Source organism: Malania oleifera, chromosome 3, assembly GCF_029873635.1.
Source record: "Malania oleifera isolate guangnan ecotype guangnan chromosome 3, ASM2987363v1, whole genome shotgun sequence".
In the NCBI taxonomy this organism is placed as follows: domain Eukaryota; kingdom Viridiplantae; phylum Streptophyta; class Magnoliopsida; order Santalales; family Ximeniaceae; genus Malania; species Malania oleifera.
The window spans coordinates 44,728,603-44,756,169 of NC_080419.1; the positions used below are offsets into that span (position 1 = coordinate 44,728,603).

General features: G+C 36.1%; 1 protein-coding gene across 2 annotated transcripts in view; it reads right to left on the minus strand.

Moving 5' to 3' along the window:
• LOC131152396 (uncharacterized) overlaps positions 1-27,567 on the minus strand; it is a 67,367-nt gene that overhangs the window by 20,319 nt on the left and 19,481 nt on the right. Inside the window, exons 2-4 of one of the 2 annotated variants that reach the window (XM_058104251.1) lie at positions 15,013-16,052; positions 491-1,175; positions 255-341 (exon numbers count right to left, since the gene is read on the minus strand). In XM_058104251.1, coding sequence (XP_057960234.1) covers positions 255-341; positions 491-1,175; positions 15,013-16,052 — 1,812 coding nt within the window. The remainder of the gene's footprint in view (positions 1-254; positions 342-490; positions 1,176-15,012; positions 16,053-27,567) is intronic. The other variant, XM_058104253.1, reaches the window with a different exon arrangement.

The window sequence follows — 27,567 nt, forward strand, 5'->3', positions numbered from 1 at the left end:
TGCAACTATCACTAGAAACTCAGATGTCTTTGAATTTGTCAAATTTTACAGATTTCAATTTCAGGGGCTCAGTGTCTTTGGCTTGGCCAGTTTAAAAACTCCTTCAGACAGGAATCCTATAACTAAATCAGATATTTCAAAACCAACAATAAATCATATAATTTTCCTTGTTAGTACGAAATGCTGTTATTAAAAGCATTTATTGTCAGCTGCAATGGTATCAATTAATTAATACAGGTTGAGATCACACTTACAAGAAGTGAATTGAGGCGACTTCCACTAGAAGAAGCACGTTGTGCACCCTCCTCCTGCTGCAGCGTCCATGCAATGTGTTCATCAATCTGTTTTTAAGATGATAAACATATGAAGAAAAGTAAAAGTTGCAATTCTCTTTTTTTTTTTTTCATTGGCTATGTCAAAGCATGTACTCAGATAATTAGGTATTAGAGGAAATAAGCAGCAGAAAAAAGGCCACACCACCACCACTTACTATGGGCGCCTCATGATATAACTGCTCTTGGAGTTCACGAGCCAATATCTCATCTGCTTCTACTTGTCTTGCTCGAGCATCTGAATCATCATCATCTGTGCAACCGAAATCTTGAGAACCATTGTGCCTGATCTCAGGGGACAACTCATCAATTTCAATAATTGGATGCAGTGCACCCTGATGGTGATGATTCTGGTCCCTAACTGATCTTGAATTCGATGACTCCCCACTTGAACGAAGGAGCACAATCTCTGAATCATTATAAACTGACGTAGAGCATTCACCAGGATGACTGGGAGTTGATCCTTGCTTCTTTTGCCTTTTGGTAAGCGCATTTGCCGAACGATGTCGCCGATTTACTCGGTCTGGCACAGTCAAAAGACTCGAAGTCGTTTGGGAGAAAGGCTGAGCAGGGCCATGTGGAAACAAGACTGCATCACGAGCTTCAGGATAGCTGGTCACAATGGTTTTTGCACTTTCACTATCTCTTCTCTCTGCTTTATTTCCATTTTGGGCAACAAAACATCTGTCGCTCCTCCTGGAATGTCCTCCAACCCCATCTGGAAGATATATTACCTTTGAACGATTGCGTGTACTTCTCCAACCACCTAATCCCTGAATGCCTTCAAATGCATCTCTACTGCCATCACTAGTTTTATTGGCTTCTTCATTGTGAATTAGTGAACTGCTAAACAAATGATCCAATTAGTGTTTCAAGATAAGAAAAGTTAGGGCAGATACTTAAACCTAGTACACAAGGTTCCCAAGCCACGTAGGAATCTGATATTTAGTTATTTTTGCCTTTTAAATGTCAAATTCTGAAGATGTTGCCCAACCATGAGCTATTCTAAGCTTTTCAATTGATTTGTTATGGGTATTTAGACATCATTTTTTTTTTGTACACACATAAAGAAAGATATTTTTACCTATTTTTAGTAACTCATAGAATACAACTGAAGTACATAAGCATAAGAAATTAATAAAAATAAGAGGTGTGCGCTCCATGAATATATGAGGAATAAAATGTCAATATATATATAAAAGAAGACCAATGATCAACAATATCCTCAAGGCCTCCAAAACCAATTTCAAAAAATAGATACCATAGGAACCAAGACTAAAGTTTGGTTATATGCAGTAAACACATGAAATCATGACCAAACTAAAAAAATAAAAAAATAAATAAAGGGCAGCCTGGTGCACAAAGCTCCTGCGTATGCGGGGTCCAGGGAAGGGGCAGACTACAATACAGATTTTGTGCATCAAGAATGAAGAATGACGAATCAAATTGGAGTGTGACGGAACAAACTCCAAAAAGCATTAGCAAGTTACATGTTTTTTTATCATTAATTTATGATTACAGATACTTGTGCAAACATTACATATATTATAAAATATGATGGTTAAACCAATTGCACATTGCATATCTGCAATTTATTGGATCTACTTAAATGTTCTATGCAATGTACATAAAATACACTTAGAACATAATATGTCTTGTGCTTTTGAATTTTGATAACTATGCATACGGTCCACACTTTTTGATAATTTCACTCAGTTTTGCCGCACTTTGCCTTGTGCCTTGAGCCTCGGCTCCAAAGACCTTTGCACTTTCAAGTACCTTAATTAAATCATAACTATGCACAAGTCCTATATTTTTGGAGATATTGTCACGTACATGGTAGGGGCAGAACTCTTCACACCTTGCAAAGGGCCATGTGGCTCTAGTTGTAGGACTCTTGCTTAAATAGTAAGCCAAAAATATACCAGCATCTCACCACATGAACAAATTCACAACCATCAACTGCAAAGTAAGTGGAAGCAGCAAGCACACGTGAAAGCAAATGACAGTCACAATGTAAACTGTAATGCAATGCAATTCATTATCAACACCTCTGTAGGCAACATGTGTTTAGCAAGGGAGGCGAGTAGGCTAAACCATCTACAAAAGCTAGTGAGTTTCACAATGATTGATGAACATTCACCCTCCCCTAAAGAGATTTCAACTATATTCTAGCTCTAGCACTAGGAAACCTTAAAATGACCAAGGAGTCATGCACCCGTAACATTAAAATGACAAAAGAGTCATACTCCCATTTTGCACTAAGGCATTATCCTGCTCAAAGAAAAAAATTAACCATTATTTACATGATGGTTACCATCCCATGTATACAAGACAAACGGGCAGGCAAGCATAATGCCCTAAACAAGCTTGACTCGTAACATTCTCCCCCACTCTTTGTTGTACAGAGACTGCCCTTTAATGAATTCACTATTTTTTTTTTTCCAGATTTAAATTAAGAAGAAGAAGAAGAAGAAGAAAAATAAGAGATGAATAAGTAAAAGGAATCTATAAAGAATAAAAGTGGCAAAACCCACTTTGAAGACAATGCTCGAAGGTGAAAATTCTCAATTGAATATCCAATTACTCACCCCCCCTCCCCCCCTAAAAAAATAAAAGAAATAAAGGATATTACAAGCCTTTATATAGACCCAAAACCCTAATAACAATCAATTGTTTCCCTTAAAACTAATAGTCAATGGTTTAAGCCTAAAAAAGGATGATCAGAAAGCTTCATACATAAACAGGAGCCCTGAAAATGAAAAGGAAAAAATAATAATTTTTTAAAAAAAAAACCCGTTGAATTTGCTGCCTCAGTAGCATGAAAAGAACTGCAATACAGTGACATGGTAGTGGTTCACCGCAGTAGCGTTTCCATGGTGCCTAGCATACAACAATAATTTGTTTATATAATAGAAAAATTATATTCACAAGAACTAAATGGAAAACAACCAGAAAAATTACATGAGTGCTGCTTGCTTATCCCTAACACGATCTGGCAGAAGCAAACCCCTAAAAAGGAACCTTGTTTCCATTACCCACTTTGAAACGGGTGAGAGAAGAAAAAACTATCAAGTATCAACCTAAAACACAAACTTTCAGGGGCTGGTATGGAAAACAAAGCTACTTTCTCTAGAGTAGAGCCCACTCATTCCAATGAACCCTAGAATTTCTTTTAATCACCTTGTGCCATAAGGTATTTACCTCTAGAAGGAATCTCCACAGCCATTTTCCAATTAAAAAGATGTTTTTAGAAACAACATTCATGAGTCCCAGCCCCCATCTGATTTGGGTCTAGTAAATATCCATCTAAATCCCAGAGTAAATAGGCCTGTAAGGTACTTCATTAGTGATCCTTTTCAAACCTTGGCTTGTACATGAGTCTGGAAGTAATGTACTTCATTAGTGATCCTTTACCCTATAATTTCTTTTAATCACCTTGTGCCATAAGGTATTTACCTATAGAAGGAATCTCCACAGCCATTTTCCAATTAAAGAGATGTTTTTAGAAACCACATTCATGAGTCCCAGCCCCCTTCTGATTTGGGTCTAGTAAATATCCATCTAAATCCCAGAGTAAATAGGTCTCCAAGTAAGGTACTTCATTAGTGATCCTTTTCAAACCTTGGCTTGTACATGAGTCTGGATTTCATAGTTCTGTATGTGAAAAGAAGTATAAATATCTTCATATACCAGACGCTCACTAATGAGTATGAGAGTATCTCATCTTCAGATAAGCAACTAATTCATTTTTTTCCCAAAGCAAGTTCACTGCCAACTGTAGTGGCACCACTTTCTATTTTGTCCCTTTCTAATGCATTTAACCTATTGAACTTGTGATGCATACAAGTCTTTTTGTTAGAATTTTGATGCATAACTAATGGAATTCTTTGAGCATCTCCATTACTTAATAAAATGTTCTTATTAGTATTGGTATAAATGGTCTTGCCCATGTGTTCAGTTATAGCAGCAACCCCTGAATCCAGAGCCACTTGGCATTCCAATTCACTTCCAACAAGCAATTCTCATGCGAAAAAAGTGAAACTGCTTTTGCATATTAGAACTCATTAAAGCCCGCACCCCACCATAGAAAGTCATGCACCATCCTCTCAAGAATCCAAGCCACTCTTGGGAACTCTGAAAAGAGGTAGCAAGTAATTAGGGACATTAGAGAGGGCAAGCACTAATGAGGGTGGTACAACCACCAAGGAAAAGTACCTCCCTTTTCCACCCCTCCAACCTCTACCCAACCCTCACAAGCAAGATCCAAAAAAGCCACTGAATTAGGATTTTTCCTCCAACAGGAAGACCAAGACAAGGATAGTGACCATTCCACAATAGTGCAATCCACCATGGCCTTAAACCCCTCCCAATCCCACTTCTCAGTTCCCACCTTGATGCCCGCTAGCCCCCTCTTTAACAAGTTGAACCTTAATTGCAAAATCCTTTCAAATATTTATTAAAAAAAAAAAAAAAAAAAAGATAAGAGCCTTTTCTTAGAACTAAGCATTTACCTCCAGAAACATCAAAGTGTCATTGGCAAATTAGAGAAGAGGCACCTCGACCTCAAATAGCCTCCTAAACAACCCCAAGTACTGCACATGTGAGAGCCTACTCAAGACATCTACCGCTAGGGTGAACAAAAATAGAGAGAACATGTCCCTTCCATATGACCTTGAGAAGCTCTAAACCAATTTTTGGACAATGGCAAAAATGTTGGTCGAGCTCAAACACCCTCTAATCCATCTCCTTCACACGTCCCAAAAACCTTTTCTACACATCACGTTGTCTGAAAAACCCCAATTCGGCCTATTATAGACCTTGAAATCTAACTTAAAGATAAGCCCACCCCCCCCCCCCCCCCCCCCCGCGGGGGTCCCCTCTCATATCCTTTCCCAACTCATTGGCCATTAAAACTACATCCAAGATCCATATATCTTTAATGAAGGAAAACTATGCCATTAACACAATCTCTCCCACTCTTAAATAAGACTTAGACAAAAACTCATACAAGCTAGAGACTGTGACCATAGGCCTAAAATTTCTCCCCTTGATGTTCTCTCCTTCTTTGGGATGAGGATTAAGAAGGTAGAGTTCGCCTTGTCACTAACTACCCTATTTCTATGGAATTCCCCAAAAACCTCATAATATCCTATTGCAGTATCTCCACTCTTGGAAAAACGCCATCATGAAACCATAGGCATGACCTTAAATTTCCGCAAAATGACAAAATTTTCCAATTCGCACCACCCTCAAAATCCAAATGGCAATCAATTTATGATTTACAAAATGTCCATCTAAATTTCCACAAATCATCCGAAATTTATACAAATCTCAAAATTTCAACAAAATTTGTCAAAATTTTAACTAAACAAAAAGAATTCCTTGAAATTCAAATTTGAAATCCAAAACTTGAATTGAAAGTTCTCTTTTAATTTACCTTCTTTTTATAGTAAAACTAGAGATTATTATAAGGATATGAATTATAGCTTCCAAATTTTGAAGTTATATGCAAAATGAAACTTATGCATGAGCTACAACATTTTAATTATTAAACCATTTATGCCTAAATTATGTGTATTTTCATACTAAATAATTGACTTATGAACTAGTTGAATATATTTAATATGATTATTATAACACAAGTACTGCACATTACACACCACATAACTGTCCTAGACGTATTTTGTTTATAATATTTTAGTTCTAAATCTTACATTATTGTGTCTATTAATAATTTTTAATATTCCATAAAAGAATTCCATTCTTTACTACTCAATTTCCATCACTAAAAACAAAACCTACATCAACATCGAAATTTCCATCAAACTTTTTGGACTTTTGAAGCCATGAAATTTTAGTGAAAAATTAAGTTTCAAACCTTAACCATTAGGGTTGGGGCATTCACCCTACACATGTCAACACTGTTGTTTTTAGCTTCTTCAACTTCAAAAGGCCTCTCAAGCCACTGAGTTGAGGTCGTATCAATGGGATTCCTTTCCAAATCCTCTAGCTCAATCTACTCAAGCATTCCTTTCTAACACTAGCCCTAGAATCTAATTTGAGATCATTAATAAAAGGGCAAAAAGTACCCACCTTCCCCCCTAGGGTTTGCCAAAAAGACAAAGACCTCCCCTGAGGTTTCCAAAATCCAACAAACCTCCCCTCAAGTTTGAATTTATGGACACTCATACCCCCTCATGTTAATTTTTTCTGTCAAAATAAAAAATAAAAAAATTTCCAATTATGCCCTCGACCCTCAGGAGTTGCTAGCTTTCTACATGTGAAATTTTTTTTCCAATTATTTCCTCAACCCTCAACCCACATGTTGCTGGATTTTTTATCAATTATTTGAAATATAATTTACATATTTCGTTTTGGTCATAGGTAAAATTGTAGGAAATTTGATGGGAGCTGTAAATATTGAAGCAATGAGAGCCAAAAATTTATTATTTTTATTTTAATTTGATATGAATGCAAAATTGAAGACTGATTTCCACTTAAAAAAGATGTCTCCTTTGTTTTGAAGATAGGCAAGGTGGGCCGAATAAGGGTAAAGAAGGGGAAAATAAATTTTCAAAGGCAAATGAACCAAGCTGCAGTATGTAATTAAGGGAAAAAATATTTTTAAAGGTATTATGTAAATGAGGGCAAAAAGGGGGAAAATTTTTTCCATCCACGACACATTTAGGAAGCTAGAAGCTAGAAGCTCCTGAGGGCTGAGGGCACAATCAAAAAAATTTATTTTTTTAACTTCTGTTTAAATACTTAAAGAAAGTTGACATGAGGGGGGTATAGCTGTCCATAGATTCAAACTTGAGGGGAGGTCTATGGGATTTTAAAAACCTCAAGGCAGGTCTTTGTCTTTTTGGCAAGCCTTAAGGGAGGTGAGTGTCTTCTGCCCTAAATAAAATTCTTCCTCCTCCCATTAGCCACTCTATGAAGAACCCCGCGTTGCAATTCCCTTCAATAGCCCACTCCACCCTGGGTTTTGCATGCCAGTTCATGTCATCCCTTAATAACAACACCTCCATATCATTCTCATCGTGGCCTCCTCATCTAATAGACCGCACTCCACCGGCCAATCCAAATTAGAAATTCCACCAAAAATGTTAGTTTTGTAGTCTCTTTAACATTCCCAAAAACCTCTACATTCCATTTTTTCAAATTCATCTACATGTACTTTAGTTTTCTTATTAGTCTGGCCTAGAAAAAAAAAAAGAAAAAAATTTTCTCGTTAGTTTTAATTCCTCTCGTCACTAGACAAGATACTCCTCTCACTAGACCCTTAAGCACCCTAAAAATGGAAGCATCAAACACATGTTCTCAAACCTAAACCCACTGCATCGGGTTGGAATGGAGTATTGGGCAATGACCTAAAACAAGCCTCCCAAGGGTTTTTTGTATGACTATGGGTGGGTGTCCCCCCACACAAGCCTCTCCAACTTCCTACTCAATTTCTAAGTTTTTTTTCTGAACCTCAAGCTCCTCTGCCCTCAACCTAACTCTCCCCCTACTAGAATTCACAAGAGACCAACCCAACTCATCTCAAAGATTTTGGGCATCTTGGTTTTCCCTCTCATCCACTAATAAGTCACAATTTTTTAAGATTCCCAAGTGGTAGACTCCTTATGGTGCAAAGATGATAAAAACATTTGTTTGGTGCAACATCAAATTTGGGAGAATATTATCAGAGAATTTGTTTATTTGGTAAGCCTAATGAAGATCATTGCTAAGGTGCGTTGACAGTTGACTACAAAATTAGGTTGGAGTTAGGCGCCAAATACAAATTAGAAAATGGTTTGAGGGCAAGTTGAGTTCCCGAAGGAAGAAGGCCATTTTCTTCTTGATTCAAAACATCATCTAGGCTTGTACCCATACATGGTCTTAAATTTCCATGAAATTGTCAAAATTTGCGTCAAAATTTTCAGTTTTCGTGACCCTCGAAATTGAAATGGTAGTCAATTTTTGTCTTGCATAATTTCCATCGAAATCTCAACGAACGTCCGAAATCTATTGATATCTCGAAATTTTAGTGGAACTTAGTCAAAATTTGAACTATGCAATGAAATTTCCTCGGAATTCAAATGAGAGATTTACGAGTGAAGTGAAATTTCTCTCTTAAATTATTTTTTTTATTTTTTTTATCGAAACAAAAGATTTGAAACTATATGAAAAAATAAACCTACAACAACATTTTACTTAACCATTCATGTCTAATTGATTCACTAATTATGTTTAATGTACATTATCTTACAAATATGTTTGATGCACAATATTATATTACAACTTCTCCACCTAACACACAGCATAAATGTATTTACTCGTAATATATTTGTCCTAAAACTTACATTATAATGTCCATTAATCATTTCTAAAGCTTCATAAAAGAATTCCATGTTTTACTATTGATTTCCATTATTTTTCCAAACCGAAATCGAAATTTCCTTGAAATTTTCGTACTTTTGGAGCTTCGAAATTTGAGTCAAAATCGAATTTTAAGACCATGCACCCATAACAGAATTAGCACCATCTCTGTTAGACTCTTAGCTACTTTTACAAACTTCTCAATTTAAGGTTCTACAAAAGCCTTATAAGCATCTTTAATTTATTTTGCTTCATCTTTATCAAATGTCCCTTCTTTCTTCCACAGTGCCCAATTATAAAATTATTCACATAAGGAAAAAGACTCTGAATTGTCCCCATCAAAGTCTCAAGAGTATGCTTCTCCTTCAGTTTCTGCAATATGCTTCCCTTTATGCCTCGAAATTTGATTGCCTACCTCCATCTTCAACTTCACCCTCTTGTAAACTTCTCTACTCAAGGCCTCGTCAAGCACACGCAAGTCTTCATTGTGCAATATTCCTAGTCTCCCCAAGATAAAACTTTGCTTCTCTTGATTGCCTATGGCACTAGTGCTCGCAGGGCCCGTGGTTTTATATCATGCTTGTCCTTGTTACCACATGTTCAGGTGACCTAGGCCTTGGGTGAGGTGTTCAAATTAGGCATGGGAGACCCCAACTTAGTGCCTCTTTGCAACTCTCATAATCTCTCGAATGTGCCTCTTCCATTTGCTTTTTAAGTTGGACTGGCTTGAAGACCTCCTCAGAGCCCACCTTAGCATGACTAAGTGATGGAGGACCACCTACATATTTCCGGCCACGCATTTGGCACACCTATTTTAGGTGAAGATTAAGGAAATTATGCTTGAATTAGGATTTCATTAGTAACATTTAGCGACTTCCCTTGGTATTGTGTAATTTCATGCTTCATTACAATTTTTTTTTGCAAACAAGGATCAAGTCATAGATGTCGTTAAGTACTTGGGAGATGAGGGCGAGCTTGTTTATGATTTTGAGGAGGATGACCAACATGTTAGTGTGGCTAGGTGTGCCTTATTCATTACCATTGATAGTGAGATGTGGAAACGAACCACTATTTTCCACACTTTCATCCGTTAATGGTGGTAGTAGCATGAATGTAGTCTCCAAAGTTGCTCTATAAAGTTTGAACCTAAAGGGAGAGCTACACCCTCATCCTTTTAAAGTGAATTGAATAAACAAGAGAAATCTATCTATTATCGAAAGGTGTCTTCTACCCACTGAAATCAAAGATTATAAGGATAGTGTCTATTGTGATACACTCCCAATGGATGTGGCCCACTTCCTATGAGGGTGTCCAAGGTTATTGGATCATGATGTAACAATCATGGTAGGGAAAACACTTGTGTGTTTAGGCACAAACATAAGAAGGTCATTTTGTCCCCTACCAAGCCCATTCCCAAGGATCCCAAGATGAGAAACAAGATAGCCTTCATGTCCCAATCCAAGAAAGCATTCACTTGCTAGATCATAGGGATTTTGAGCGAGAGAATTTAAAAAACATGTGTATTTTAGCAATCATCACTCGAAAAGTTCCTTCTAAGGATCGAGAGTTTTCTTATGAGCATCCACCCAAGGTAGCGGGGTTGTTAGTTGAGTTTCTTTGATGCTATACCCACTGAGTTACCAAATGAGCGAGACATTCAGCATGGCAGAGTTCCAATTTCGCAATATCTTATTTGCCAAATTATAGGATGAACCCTAAAAAGCATGTAGAATTGAATAAGTAGGTAGGGAAACTCCTTGACAAGGGCTTTGTGAGACATAGCCTCAATCGTTGTGTAGTACTAGCTCTTCTAACTCCAAAATGATGGATCTTGGAGGATGTGTGTGCATATTAAAGCCATCAAACAAAATGACCATCAAGAATAGGTTCCTTATCCCTAGCCTTGAGGATATTTTGATATGCTAGCTGACTTTAGTTGATACTCCAAGATTCACCTGCACAGTGGGTATTATCAAATTAGAATTAGAACATAAGATGAGTCGAAAACAACCTTTAAGACCCAAGATGGTTTATTTGACATCCAACATGTCATGCCCTTTAGACTCTCCAATGCTCCCGGCATTTTTATGAGGGTCATGACGGGAAAATTCCTAGCGATATATTTCAATGATATACTGATCTATAGTAACTAGGGAGGAGCACCAAATACATCTTTACAAGGTCTTTGACACTTTGAGAGAAGCAAAGTTGTTTGCTAACCTCAAGAAGTGCCGCTTCTTATAGTCTAGTGTGCTCTTTCTTGGTTCTATCATCTTCAAGCCAGGAATAGCAACTTATCCAAATAAAGTTAGAGCCATTAGGGAGTAGCCTAAACCAAGACTATTACTACGGCTTGTAGTTTTAATGGCCTTGTTAATTTCTATAGGTGTTTTAGAAGGCATTTTAGCACCATCATGGCTCCCATCACCGAGTGTATAGAGAAAGGGAAGTTTCATTGGACCCCTTCAGCAACTAGAGCTAATAGAGAGGTATGTACTTAGGCATCTAGACTTGAGTAGTCTTTGAGGTGGCTTGTGATGCCTCTTGGTTAGGTATAGATTGTGAATTAAGGAGGGATGCCTTACAACATTTTTCAATCACAAACTCCTGGATGCTAAACAAAGATAATAGCACATACAATAAAGTGTATTGAGATCCCTTCAACATTAGAAATATTACTTGTTACACGAGTTTGTACTCTTTTCTAACCACCTTGCTTTGAGATATTCTGAGCTTATAGAAGAAGTTGAGAGCGAAGCATACTAGTTGGGTAGAGTTCCTCAAAGAATACCCCTATGCTCTTAAGCATCATTCCATTGTTAGGAATAAAGTGGCTGATGGCTTTAGTACAATAGCAGTTATCCTCCATATGGTGAGAATCGAGGTCATTAGGTTTGATCATTAAAGGATGAGCATTCTACTTGTCTTGATTTTGGGCTTATCTTTCAGGATACAAGTGAGAGCCATTGTAGAGATTTTAGATTTCGTCATCCATAAGGGATACCAGTTTAGAGGTACAAAGTTATGCATTGCCCATACTTCTTTTAGAGATCTTTTAGTTTGGGAATCGCATGTTGGAGGGTTAGCTGGCCATCATGGAAGATAAATCCATTGCACTAGTCAAGGATAGGTTCAATTAGCATTCCTTACAGAGGGATGTTGCCAAGATAGTGTCCCAATGTCGCACCTATTAGTTAGCCAATCAAAGAGACACAACACTAGTCTTTGTACCCCTTTTCCATTGCCACACATGCCTAGGAGAGACCTAAATATGGATTTTCTTATTGGAATCCCCAAAATAGCTCAAGATATGATTCCATATTCCTTGATGTCACTAGATTCTCCAAGATGGGAAATTTTATCCCATGTAATAAGACTTCTGATGCATTTCATTAGGCTAAATTGTTATCTAAATAGGTTGTCAAATTGCCTGGGTTGCCAACTATCCTAGTGTCTAATAGAGATATTAACTTTTCTACTTACTTTTCGAAGACACTTCGGGAAATGTGTGGGACTCAATGTTTCTTCTACTTTCCATCCCAAAACTAATGGTTAAATTAAGGTTGTGAATCATAGTCTTGGTGACCAACTTAAGTATGTTGTGGGAGAAAAATATGGCAATTGGAACTTGGTGCTACCGATTGTTAAGTTTTCTTAAAATAATTTTGTAAACAAATCCACAAGTAAGAATCCTTTTCATTGTGTATTCAACTACAAACACTGTGCACCTATTGATCTTCTTCCTTTGACATTAGATGCTTGTAATTTTGAGCTTGTTAAGCCTTCCATTCATCACGTTCATGAGTTGCAAGTTGAGGTTAGGCAAAAACTTGCTATGAGTAATGGATTATAAACTTGCTGCAGATATGCATCGTAGAGCTACAGAGTTTAATGTAGGTTATAGTGTCATGGTTCACATTAAACCTGAACACTACCCTAGAAATTCATTTAAAAAGTTGCATGCCCCTGCCATTGGCCCTTTCTTGATCCTTGAGAAACTTGGACCAAGTGCATATGACCATTAGTCTAGTTCTTAATGTTGAGGATTTGACACCTTACCAAGGCAGCTTCAAGCTTCTTGTTTTGTCATTTGGTGCCCACGTAGAGCCAATAGCTTATCAGCCTCCCTCTACTTCTCAGCCACAAGAGATAGTCAAGTCTATTTTGGATGATGAGTCTGTGACGTCTCTTCACAGTGGTTTTCGTCAATACTTGGTTCAATGAAGAGGTCATCATGAGTCAAATGCTACATGGCTTATTGAGGAGATTGTCTGTGACAACGCACCTAAGTTGCCAGTCATATTTGCAGTCCCACTCTCCGGAGTAGAGTTCCTTTTATAGGATTGTCCACATCCTATAGGCTGCCCATTCGACACACCTATTATAGGCATAAATTTAGGAAATTGTGCTTGTATTTGGATCTATGTGTTAGTGACATTCGTATTCTGGTATTTTGTAATTGTGTTTAGTTGGGATTTTTGTAAAATATGTGTTGGATATGCAAGTTATTGGACAGTTAATGTTTTGAAACAAAATATTTTAAAATTATCTCTCTCCCCTACGCCTCCTTCTTCTTGCTATTTCTCCTTCCCACCTTTGTTCTGCTCTATTCTCCCTCTTTTTGTTTCTCTCGACCTCCCCCATTTATTCTCTCTCTTTCTATCTCTCGATTCTGTCTCTATTTGTTTCTCTTAATGACCTACATCACTAAGTAACTTGTTAAACCGAGCCCTTCTAGTGTTAGGCATGAATCCTAGAAAACTCAGCCATTTTTGACTAATAATTGCCCCTGCAGTTTCTCTGTAAATGTGCTGGACATGTAATTTATTGTATAGTTAATGTTTTGAATCAGAATTGTACCTGGAATTCTTGTGCAATTAATGTTTTGAATCAGAATTGCACCCGCAATTATTGTATAGTTAATTTTTTTGAATCAGAATTGCACCTCTCTTCTACTCCTCCATCCCATCTCTCTTCTGTCCTATTCTCCCTCTTTCTGTTTATCTCACTGTTCTCCTCTTCTATTCTCTCTGTCTTGGGCATGAATCCTGGAAAACTCGGCTTACTTGAGCTAAGCAAGTCTTTCAAATTTGAAGACTTACACAAAATGGGTGTAGACTTTCTGTATTTGCTCCCTCGTGGTTGTTTTGCCATCCACGACAACTCCCCGTTCACGAACCACCTCATCCAAAATCCTCCATGGATGGCAATGTTGACCTTCCAGTTTTGAAAAGACCAAATGAGTTTTACCTATATTCATGGAACTGCAACCCAAGCATCACATCTTCTGGTGTGGGTTGGCGAGACTTCTCCTCCACTTTCCTGAGCGCTACTTCCCAAAATGTTTTCCATCCCCACACCTCCACTCCATTTGGTAAGCAAATCCTTCAAATGGCACACTTGACAAGTATTCTTTCCGTCCATACAAATTTCCCAGGGGCATCGACTCTCAAGCGAACCAAGACAATGAGGTTGGGTGCCCTAAATGTCTTCACCCAAAGGTTAGAGGGTGAGAGGAAACATCAAACCTCCTTCGACAGCCAAAAAAGTTCCTAGTTTGTGAACATAATGGAGAATAGGTGTCTCTTGGTTTTCTCTGTGACCCTCCAAGTCCTCCCCTGAGTCCCATTCTTTTCAAACAATAACTGTTTTCTGCTAATTGATACAGCTCTGGGTCTTTATCGTCCCAATTTCTGGATATATCATAATAATGTACCATAACTTGACAAAAATTATTAACTCAATTAAATACAAATAACTAAGCCTAAATAAACACTAGACCAAAGGAAATAATCCCCCTTGCACTTTCTCTGGGTCTTTGACAGAATCTCCTTTCTCAGAAAGATGGCTTCAAACACTATCTTTTCAGATATATGTTAGAATTTGTCAATAGCCTAACAATCTTTCAATTTTTGTAAAGCTGGGACTTCAGCCACAAATTTGCTCCTTGTACTTCAGATTGCTTTTCCTGGCAATCCTTTCAATGAAATTCTATTTTACTGCTAAAAAAAATAATTGCACAACATTGTTTCAGCTTCCTTCAAAAAATGTGAACAAAACTAAAAATATGTTGCCTGCTTTCGCAATAATAATAATAATAATAATAGTAATAATAAAATAAACAAGCAAAACAATATTAAACAAAAACAAATCATGTACTAGCATACCTTATTCTCTCTAAAAACCCTCCCATGCATTATACAAGACAATCAAGGCACAGTAAAAAGATATGAAATCACAATTAATGAAATGACCTTAATACACAAATGAAAAACAAATCAATTAACCAAAAGCAGCAGCGTAAAGAAATTACCTGCTACTAGACAAATGTCCAGTTCTGGCATCCTGCTCCTTTGATGTACAAGGATGAGTTATTACTCCCTTTCCCTTGACTTTATCAGCACTATTAGCTTCAGCAACTGAATTACAACTATCAATCAGACAAGTTTTACCATTCAATACAGTGTTCTTAGTATCATCATGCGGAACTTCTATGGGGCCATTACTGTGCTGTTCAGCCAACTCTTTAGCCCTAGCTATATTATGAGGAGAGATGCACCCATTACGTACCAACCTTTTTTGTCCAATGACTTTAGGTAACTTAGTAGAATTAAGAGATGCAGACACACTTTTTCCACCTTCAAATTGAGGCTTCCTGGAGAAATAAATCCCTTTTCCATTATCCATACCTGAAGTAATACCTTTACATGTATGTTCATCCGTTTTTCCCACCCTCTTACATGGTTTAATTGATGCATTAGAAGAACAGTCATTGTTTTCTAGTGATTCTTCTTCTAGTTCTTTAACCATAACATCAATTGATGCACCACGCAGAACAACATTTTGAGGTATTCTTTCATGTTCACTTTGCTTGGTTAAATCTAGAACAGTATTGTCATCACCTTGGAAAGCAGCTGATTTAGAAGAAAATTTAGAGCACAGAGCTTTGCCTTTATCCACACATTGAGCTCTAGATGAATGGTTGGAATCATGCTTGAAGGTCTTGTCTGCCACCATTCTCCGAAGCAAATGAGAATTCAAGGAAGCAGAAGAACTCTCTGATGGATAAACAAGGGAATTAGTATGACGATCAGTTTCATCAGGATTGCCCTGCTTTTTGCCAGGACAGAAATGCAGTTGTCTGTTGTGCCTATTTTCAGAGACCAGTCTACCCCTGTCCCGAGGTCTTATAATAAAACCTTCATCAAAAGAGTTGGAATTTCCTGAATGACCAGCAACCAATGAAACACTATCTTTTTCAACCGACTCCCCCTGATTAACAATCTGCAGAGCTAGCCTGTCAGGAGTGTCAGGAACATCAATTACCTGATCAATGTCCATGTCCTCCATATTCTGTATCAGTTAAAAGATTCCAGTCAGTATTCAGTAGTATCCAATCAATCAATATAGTTATATCCTTGATGAACAAGAAATTTTAAATTCCTGATAATTATTTACTAGACACTGAAGATCAAGCTGAAAAAAGAAAAACTAAACTGAGGAGTGAACCACTCAGAATCAATTAAAACATAGAAATAATAATTATTATAAACCTGGAGAAAGCACATATCTTGATCCATAATAGATCAGGCAATAGGAATGGACTCCTTTTCTAGCGCATTGGAGGAGAGGGGGATGAAGCTTAAATGCAAGACCTTAGTCTTGGTAAGGGCTGCTCTTGGTCCAAAACCAACCCTTAGTATCAGGCTCTGACCCCTGTAAAATCAAAATATATATAGGATGAAGCTCAAATGCAAGACCTTAGTCTTGGTAAGGGCTGCTCTTGGTCCAAAACCAACCCTTAGTATCAGGCTCTGACCCCTGTAAAATCAAAACATATATATATATATATATATATATATATATATATATATATATATATATGACACCACAATACAGCAACAAAAACCAAATCATTGCCCAGGACCAATCCCAGCCAACCTCAACAAATCCAGTCACAGTAGCTTGTCCAAGAGAATCTCATTCTTATATCAACCTAAGAAAAACACTAACCTTGGGCATACACTACATGCGTGCTCCGTGGCTCAATTACATTTTAAATTTAAAAAAAAATAACTGTAACTCTTTAAGAAGTAACTGCATTTAATATTATATCCTTTTAATTAGCGAAAAAAAAAAAATGGGTAGTTTACTTGAATATGGAAGGCAGTTACATGGGAGAACATTAGTTGGTTTTGGATAGCAATTGGGAGGGCATTTCGTCAAAAGACCATGCCAAATGGATGACTTCCCCCGTTCTTTGTAAGTTTGTGGTATAGATGGAATTTCAATAGAAACTACTAAGTAGAAAAGGGCAGTATCCAATATAGGCATGATTACCATGAACTTCAAACGATATGGGAATAAATAATAAAGTGACTATTAAATGTTCTAATATATAACTACAACCTGATATATATTTATCATTTCTAATAATTAATATTTTTTCAAGCTAGCTTGGTTCAATGGGAATTATTTAATAATTCTATTGCATAACAATTTTTATTTTTATTTTTTTTGGAGAATTTTTTGTATTATTTTTTAGATAAAGAAGAAATATCATTAGAAGAAAGAAGCAATTTCAAGAAACAGAAAACAAGTAATCCTCCTAAAAAGCGTTTACTAGAAAATGATAAACACACAAAAAAAATTGTGCACTAAGAGATGAATTAGAAGGAGAAAGGGGAACAAGAAGAAGGAAGAAGAGAGTAGAAAGAAGGGAATGCAATTGGGGAAGGAACACACTTTCAATTCTCAATTCAAATTCAACAATAGCCACTTCTTACATGGTTTTCACACAAAATTTATAAGAAAGTCTGTAATCCAAAACACATATACCCCTAAAGATATATGAAATTAGAAACCCCCTAAAATACAGAAATATTACAAACCCACCCCAAAAGACATACTCCAACTACAAGCAAACTAAACACACTTAATAAACTACTAATTAATTAAGCACATTCAGGTTTACGACCCTACAGTCCCTTGACAAACTAAACACACTTAACAAACTACAAATTAATTAAACAGAATCGGGTTTAGGACCCCACAGTCCCTTGACCCTATTTTTATGAAATTGGCCTCCAAATTGGGTCAAAATGATTCATCCAAATACCCGTTTCCTGTACTACATCAAGAAGAGAGTAAAGAGAGAATAATAAATTTTACAAATTTTAGAAGTAAATATGAAAATAAATATTTGTTAGCCATAATTGAATGCAATTAAAATGAAAATATTTCAGCGAAGTATGGATTTTGTGTTCACCAGCAAAAAGGAAGTTCAAGTGTGAACAAGAAGCAACGAATTTAATCTAATTCATTTCAAAAATATATCAGAAGCCCCTTTATGCCTCGAGAACAGATAAAGTGCAACAACAAAAAAAATAAAGCATTAAGAGAGGACACAAATACAAATAAACAGGTAAAGATGTCTTTAAAAATAAAATTAAAAGAAAACAAAAAACAAAAAACAAAAAAACAAAAAAAACAAGACAAAACAAAAAAATCTTACACAACTAAATTGAAGGGGAACGTTACTCCCTTCCCATAATGGTCAATATAACATCAAAGCAATGGCCACAGAGATTGAAGAGGCTGCCATCTTGCCTAAAGCCCCCTCTCTAGAGTTACTTGGGGTATCTCATGCTATGCAAGTATAAAATATAAATTATATTATCTCCCTAATATTTATTTTTGTTATAACAAAGATAAAATATTTATTTCTAAAAATAAAATATTAAATTTAAAAATTTAAAAATAGTTGGTAAAAATTTGTGAGTTTAAAAAAAAAAAAAATACATGCATTTTCAATTTATGCCTTAAAAACCTTACCAAATTAAACTAATAAGAAGAAATTAAGGGAATATGTGAGCTCCATTCATCTAAAGATTTAATTAAAAAAAGGAGTCCATGTCATTTTCTTTAATTGTTTTAATTCAAAAGTACTAAAAACCAAAAATGGGATTTTGAAGGCTAGTAAAAGACTACTATTTTTGCTTTTATATATAATTTAAGTATTCTCTTCAATTCACAAGTTAAAAGATATAAATGTGGTTTTTTTTTTTTTTTTTGACATCTGTAAGTGACAATTAAATGAATGATGAAACTTGTGTGGACATTCCTCACAAATTTGTAAAGATAGACAGTGAGGATTGTTAGCCAAATCAATGCCTCCTCGACATTTCAAATCGGAATGCACTTTTGAGAGTACATACAAGAGGAATGGCTAGGAGCATCAGCGGCATGGTTTTAAATAAAGGCCGCAACCGTTACGTAACGGTTTTTTGGGTTACCGATACCGTTACATACCGCGAAATTAGTGAGAAGAAAAATCACGACCATAGCAGGTGTTACGGACTGCGACAGTTACGTAAAGGCCGCTACAACCGTTACATAACCGTTACTTTTTCTTCTCGCTTTTTCCCTCTCTTTCATAAATCATTCTCAAATATACCATGTGGCGAGAGGGGGAAAAGATTATAATGAGGATGACAATGATACAAAATTTACTATTTCTTTAAATACTTACAATAGATGCATTAATTAACAATTTGAAAATACTAGTTAGGAAAATATTTTATTTTGATAATATTAGTAATGTGATATTTATGTTCTATATTTTTCAATTTCAAAGATCTTTCTTTTCTAGTTATTTTATATATGTATTATTTGTATGTCTTATGTGTCTAATAGATTAATAGAGTATATAATGTAATTTGTTATATTAATTAATTTAGCACACATAAAAATTTACCACTAATAAGAACAATGAGAAGTATAAATACACACACACACACACACACGTAATTTTTCTATCAATGGTGGTTTAAAACAAATGTAAGCCAGTTGCCCTTACCAAATAACTTAGTTACTCGAATTAAAGGATCCAAAATACACTGAAACTCTTTCTAAGAAGGGCTAAAAGCTTAAAACATGCAAGTACACTAATATGCACAAGGTTGTGCATGCTTCAAAAAAATTCACGGCCGTTACACCCGCTTCCCGTTATGTAACATCCGCTACCCCCGCTTCTCGTTACACCTGTTACCATTACATTACGCTACCCGCATCCGCGATTTAAAACCATGATCAGCGGCTTAATATTCTGGTTCTTGTCCACTAGAATTTGTCCCTCATAAATAGGTACGTAAATTTTTTTATTAAATTCAGGTAATCAAGTATCAGGCATTGGTAGGTAAAACATTTTTTGATTACGTTAAAATTCTATGATGAGGTGGAGTGTTGCTAAAAAAAGGGATGGATATAAACCCATCAATTATAAGTGTATCAATAGGACAAAACATTGAACTGTCGATGTACAATAATCATCTCAACAACTTGACTATGATGAATTGAAGAAGGCACTTCATGGGGATGGTTCTTTTTTAAATGAAGACCTACTCAGTCAAAACAAGGTTAATAGCTTAGTAAATAGATGATGGCAGAGCTTTTGGTTAAGTATGAACAATTTTTCAAAAACAGCGAAGTTCCAAGACAAGGTGATTTAACCCTAATGGAGTGAGGCATTGAGGCGTAAGCTTTTTAGGAGTTTTATTTAATGGATAAAAACATGTAAATAAATTACATATATTTTAATATTAAAGAAAAATTAAGAAATTTTCAAATAATAAACTTTAAAAATCAAGTATAATTTTTAAACTACTTGTTGGATATTCTAAGAAACTATCATTCATCAAGTAAATCATACCAAGAGATAGTAATAACATTGAAAGGTTCAAATTATTTTCTTGATCTAAGACACGACTCTCAATTATTTTGGAAAGGTTGATGTTCAAGAGTCCAAAGATAAATTCATGTTAAGGCATTCCTCCTCCTAAAAACATGATCATAATTTTCTATTCAAACCTACCTTAACATTCACACGTCCAATATGCTTATGCCTCAAATAAAAAAAAATATGCAAAAGCCATCCCTTTTGTACATATGTCTTGGTGTACAATACGCTGGCCTTTTAAGGACTTGGTATTTTAGACTGTCTCAATGTATTCTCATGTCTCACTTTGAGGACAGCCTCAATTCAGCCTTTGAAACACTAATGTTGTGTTTGGGAGAATGGATTTTGGGCCTTGGATTTGGATGTGTGGATTTGGGAAAAATTCAATAAATTTGCATATTATATTTCTTCCAAATCCACACAAATCCAAATACAAGGCCTCTCCCAAACACAGGGTAAGTTTCAATAAATACATAATTTTCATTTATTTTATTTTCCATTTCGCTTTAATTGTTTTAATGGTTGTCATGAAGAGACAAATATGTTTGAGCTTGGAGTAGCGACTGATTTTGGATCATTTGGTAAAGAATTCAATACTCATCCTCAATTTACTCTTTGAGATGAGGATGGTGATGAATGATGATGGCTTGACAAACTTTTGTGAATGCACCATAATCCTTGAGATGCTCTTTTGAATAATTTGGATCTGAGATAAGGAATGTGATGAATGATGATAGCTTTCAGAACCTTTTGGGAGTGCATCATGATTCTTGAGATACTCTTTAAAATAATTTGGTTCACATAGTGATGGAGAACCACCAATGGAGAACTTTAGATGTTTAAACTGTAGCTATTTAGTATGGGAAAACCCTTGTTAATTTAGAAGTTTAAATAATGTAGGTTTTTGCGTATTTAAGTACTTTGGGGTTATTTTGTAATTCCTTGTTTTATTGAGGTTTTTATGTAAATGTTAGTAGTAGTTGGTATAAATGCCAAACATATAAGTTACTGTAACAGTTAATGTTTGGAACCAGAATTGCATCTTCAGTTTCCCTCTCTCTGCCTCCCTCTCTCTCTCTCTCAAAGGTTCTCCTTATGCTGCTTGTTCCTTCTTCTTCCTCTTCCTCCGCCATCTCTGTTCTGTACTTGCATTTTCCATTTCTCTCGCTGTTCTATTTCTATTCTATAAGTTCCGTCTCTGATTGTCATGCTCTTCTTCTTCTTCTCTCTGTTTCTCTGACTTTATAATTGTTTCTCTCGTTGTCCTACGTCAAATTGGTACCAGAGCAAACCACAATCAGCAGGCAGCCACTGTTCGTCGGCCTGCAATTTTCCAGGAAATGACAGCCATGTCACTGGTTTTGAAACTGCATTTTCCAGGTTTAATTCTATCAGATCACCAGCACCATCAAATCAGAACCTTTCAAAACACAAACATCTGAAACTTCATCGCTGTCTGACGCCTAAAGAGCCCCACAACGCCAACTGAAACTTTTTCCAGCTTACACCCCCCCCCCTTTTTTTTTTTTTTTTCAAATTCCTGCACTTCCAGCAGTTTCCTTGATACACCATCACCCCCACTGGAATCCCCACCCATCAATCTGCCAACAGCCAGAACCTATCACTGGAGGCACCTCTCCAGCAGTGTGCATGCTCTACACGCCGGCAACACATGAGCAACTGCCTAAATTTCTCCTGTATTTTCCATATCTGAGAGAGATTACTTCCATCCGCAATAGATAGCATTTCCTTTGAGATTTTGAAGAAGAAATGAGGAAAATTCAAGAGCTAGCGCATGTTACATGTTTGAAGGATAATATCAGCACCAACACTGGATTCAGACTTCATTTGCTGCATTTTGTAGCTTTTATTTTTGTGGAGACTTCAGAAATAGGGAAGTTAGCTTGAGATTTTTGATAACACAAATTTCAGAGTCTAGAAGGGCTGCCTGCATTCAGATTGAGCCCAGCCATAGTGTGTTGAGATTTACTGCAACAACTTAGCTATCCTTCTTGCAATTTTGATGTTGGCCCCAAAGAAATCGGACTTTGATTGCTTGGTAAATATTGTTGGAAGGATAAGTTCAATGTGGGAGTACCATTCTTCAAGTTTATTAGGGGAGCATCTATAAGCATCTTAGCTTGCATAAAATTACATAACTTGGCCTCCACAAAAATTGATTCAATGTTGCTTATCTATTTGGTACTCTTGTCTAAATTTGCATTGGCCCATATTTAACCCCCGGTTAGAGGGGGAAAAAATGATGATTCAATTCCACATTTCTAGTTCCCAACAAGTTTGTAGTTCTCAACAATTGATGAAACCTAGGTGTCAATATTTTGATGGTTGTTCAGGTTCTTAGATTGGTTGGATGACATGGAGAATAAGGTTCCCTTTGGTTTGCAGGATGCCTATTCCTACTTCCTAGGAATATATATTAGTTGTAATAGGTCAGTTATGATTAGTTAGACAAAAAAATTAAGTTGTTCCTATAAAGAAAATAACACTATGATACTTTTTATAAGTCCATAATAAGGAATAGACAAGGAACTATTCCCAAATTTCACTAAGGGAATGTCTATTACTTTCTTATTATATGTTAATGAAATAATTAGGAAAACACAAGAAATAGCTAATCCCTCTGCTCCCAATTTTTACGTTTTATTCCATCTTATTATAAGGAAATTTAGGGCTGTTCAAAAATATCTGAAAATTGATCCAATCTGAAAATCCCAACTGAACCGAACGAAAAATTTTGGTTAACCGATTCGTTGGGTTTGGTTTCAATTTAGATATTTTTAAGTTTTCATATATCAATTCGATTTCGGTTTGTGTTGGTCCCAAACCAATGGTTACCCAAACCAAAACAATATATATTATATATATTTATAATATTATCACATAAATATAGAACTATATTAATATAATTATATAATGTTTTAAATTAAAAATGAAATTAGGACTACCAAAATGTGTGTTACTAATTACACCAAATAAGAACTAAAACCAAAAAGATATTTAAACAAAACCTAAAAGTATAGAACTACTAAACTAGTGAACTCTCCAACTCCTCCAATTCCACTCATCTAGTCATCTCCACTCTCCACACTCTTATCACTCTCAGTCTCCACTCTGACGACGACGACTACACCGAGCAACTGCGTCACTGTCACCAACCAATAGCGAGCACAAGTAGATCTATAAAGATCGAGACTTCTACAGCCTCCAACCTCCATTACCTCCTTCGACCGTCACACTAGTCAGCATAGTTTCCGACTCACAAGTCCCCAGTCCCACCTTTTGCTCTCCGCCTCGTCGGATCTACCCATGTCTGTTGCCTCCGCCTTGCCACCTGGCCAAATCTACCCATATCCATTGTCAACTTGCCGTCAGGTCTACTGGCTTGACAAATCTACAAGAAACTTGCAACGGATCATTTTTCTAGCTTGCTAGGGCCTTCCGATTAGAATCAGTCTTTGTTGCGTGACTCAACTTAAGAATTGGTACTTTATATTTTTTGAGACCTATGACAATGTTTATACTAATTACTGAAAAGTTGGTTCAGATCAAATATCCGAATCGAGCTGTCAGTTAACCAAAGTAATCAATTTGGTTTTAGTTCAAAAATTCTTTGAATCAATGAGATTGGTTCGGTTTGGTAAACAGAGGTTCGGTTCGGATACCCAAACAACAGCCCTACAAAGAATAGCTATCCAACAAACCAAATATAACTTTACTTTTAATTGATACAGACTATTTGACCACAAGAGTATCCACTTGAATAAATAAATAAAAAAACCGGTTCAGCAAAGCAATATTGGCAAAAAAAATTTTGAAGGAACAAATACTATCATTGCGAACCCTTACTATCACATTGTCTAAAATGAGATACATTTTAAGATAAAATTATGCCCACATTCTTATACCAAGCAATTAGTGGACCAATTAGGTAGTCTTGAGCAACTTTTTTTAACATCACCTTAACCTTAAATTTAGACACCTCATTATCAATGTGCTCTTAGTAAGGAACTTAAGGGTACTCTTGTTCAAGAAAGGGTTGAGGGATGAAGTCAAAAGGCATATAATTTTGCGAATTTGAAAACATCCCACTACTTTGTCTAAGGATAACCACATGGTTTTGGAAGCTTAGAGATTTCTCTAGCTATCAACCCACAACCTAGAAAATCACTTCCTATTTTAAAGAACTTCATCAATGTAGATCAATTTCTCCATGGTTACAAGGTTTTCCTAGATCCTCCCAAGATGCTCAAGAGAAACCTCAAATTGTTGAGATAAACAATCAAATATCAAAAGTGCCCATGCAAATTGTTGCGTAATTGAGCATCATGACTACATAAATGATTTACAATAATACTAGTACATAATTTTTTTTATTCTTTTGTGGAAATTAGTCATGAATCTTCTAAAAATGAGGTCGTACACTTGTTTTTAGTGACCCTAAATGCTGTTGGAGCCGCAAGGCCAAAGACAGAGCTTGAATTGTCACCAAACTTGATTGTTGAGACTTGCAATGAACATCAAGAGGAGTTGCCTAGTACTAGAACAGATATGCTTGTCAATGACCTTGGTTTTCAACCTCAATTTTCCACTTCTAACTCAAAGACTGAGGAACAAATGGTTGCTCCAGAATTTGATGAAAAATCTTTAATCATGAATCCTATTGTTGAAAATCCACTTGAGATGGTTTCTCCTCAATTTAGTAAACTTGTGCCTCCATCCCTCGCATCTCCTCCCTCTACATTTTCCTTGACCAAAATCAAATGAAACATTGTCCATCATCCTAGAATATGGACCGAATGCATATTTGCTTGATTTTCCAAGAGATTTGAATATTAAATTGATTTCTTGTTTGGAGGGCTTGTTATTTTATCACAAGACATTGCAGCCTTCTATGCTACTTGCAGTTGGAGGATCATCTAGATATTCTCCAATGGTGATTAACGATGCAATGCAGATCATGCCTCCTCTTGGTTTGCTTGTATGTTTAACTTTGTTCCCACTCATAGAGTAAAAGCTGCTATTTTCAGAACCTAAGGTCGAGTTTTGTCTAACAAGCAGAGTTTGATGGAAAGCCACCAATGGGGAACTTTAGGTGTTTATATTGTAGCTACATTTTAAAATTTTAGTTTGGAAACACTCTAGTTATTTCAGAAATTTAGTTAATTTAGGTTTATTTTGTGTATTTAAATACTTTGGGATAGTTGTAGTGGGTATAAATGTTGGACATGCAAGTTATTGTAACAGTAAATGATTTGAATCAGAATTGATCTCTCATCTTTCTTCTTCTTCTTTCTTCTTCCTTTTCCTTCCCGTCTCCGCTCTGTTCTGTTCTTCCTCTTTCTATTTCCCTCACTGTTCTGTTTCTAATCTGTAACTTCTGTCTCTGATCTTCTGTTCTGTCCTGCTGCTGCTTCTGCTTCTTCTTTCTTCTCCTTCTTATTCTTCCCTTCTGTTCTCTCTGTTTCTCTCCCTCAATTCTGTCTCTCTTTGTTTCGCTTATTGTCCTATATCACTTAGTTTATGAACATTCACTACGAAATATTTTTTATATGTTAGATATTCTGTTTTTCCCTTTTATTGATTGACTGATTTGAGGCAACTGTTAATTAGCTAATTAGGCTGCCTTTTACTTCTATTTTCTGCCTGTGTCCTGATGCAGTTCTTTTTTCCTTGTTATGTCACTAGGGTCTCTTGCAATTTTAAATTTCAAAAAAATCCTACACATAAGAAGACTAAGGAGCTTTCTTCTCTCCTAGGTTTGTTCGCTTCTTGCATTTGCAATATTCATGCTGGAAACACTCGGGACAGGTGTTTGGATAATTCTGAGGTTTATTCATGTAAATCATTTTACTCTCATCTAAACCATTCTCTTCATTCATTCCCCCTTGTAAAATTAATTTGAAGGTAAAGCCTTTTGTGTGGTTTTCCATTCTTGACAGGGCCAACACTAACATTCTGTTGCAGGCTTATAAGCCATACACGTCCCTTTCCCATGATGTATACATTATATGTTATGGCAATACTAAGGATTATGCGCATTTATTTCTTCATTGCTCAGTGGCTTGGCAGCTATGGAGTAAGCTTTTTTAGTCAGGAGAGTCTTGGATTTGTCATCATACTTTGAAGAATTTTTTGTTGGTTGATTTTGCTCACTTTAGGAAACAGAAGAAGCTGAAGGTTCTGTGGCTGCAAGCTGTTTATGCAGCTATTTGGGTGATCTGGTTGGACAGGAATGAAAAGATTTTTCATGATTGTGCTTCATACATAGATCTTATTTGGGATAGGGTTGTATGATTGGCATCATTGTTAGTGTTCTATGGCTTTCTTTGATATTCAGCGAGGTTGCTAGCTTAGTTTTTTGGTTTTTTTTTCTTGTGATAGTTTTCATTTTTATTTTTATTCTGAAACGTGAGGACTTCTAATCCTCTTTGTACTATCTGCTTCTCTAATAACAAATTTATCCTTTTTCTATCCAAAAAAATTTATTTGTTTCAAAAGATTAATATATTTGTGAATTTTGTTTTAACTTCTCTAAAATTTGTCATTTTTGTTAAAAATGTGGTATGTGTTGGGTGCCTGAGCTTGCTTCAGTTTGTGCTAAGCAAATCTAAAACGTTAGGTTGTAAACATGCCAGATCTTTTGTTTGTCTGGAAGTGTTATGACTGCTTAGCGTAATAATACATGTAATCATTTATCCATCAGTACCCTACAATTCTAATATAATAATAAGCATTAAATTTTCTTTAGGATTATCATAAATGAATTAACAACTATCCAAAATGGTAAAATAGGAGGAGAACAACATGCCCTCCAGAGATCAAAAGAAAACAAAAGGGAACAAACAGAGAATTACAATAATGCTGCCTTCCAATCCCTAACCAGACCAGGCAGTGGCACACCCTGAAAAATCCAAAAGGAACAGGCCCAGGAAGAGGCCAAGTACACTGCTCCATCCCACAACAAAAAAGAAGAGGTGGTGTGATCCTTGGAAATTCTCGCATTCCTCTCAATCCACAAGTTCCACAAAATACCAAAGACTGCACTGCACCATAACAATCCCCCTTTCCTACTCATGCTGAGACCCCAATCTCACCAACAGGAAACCACCC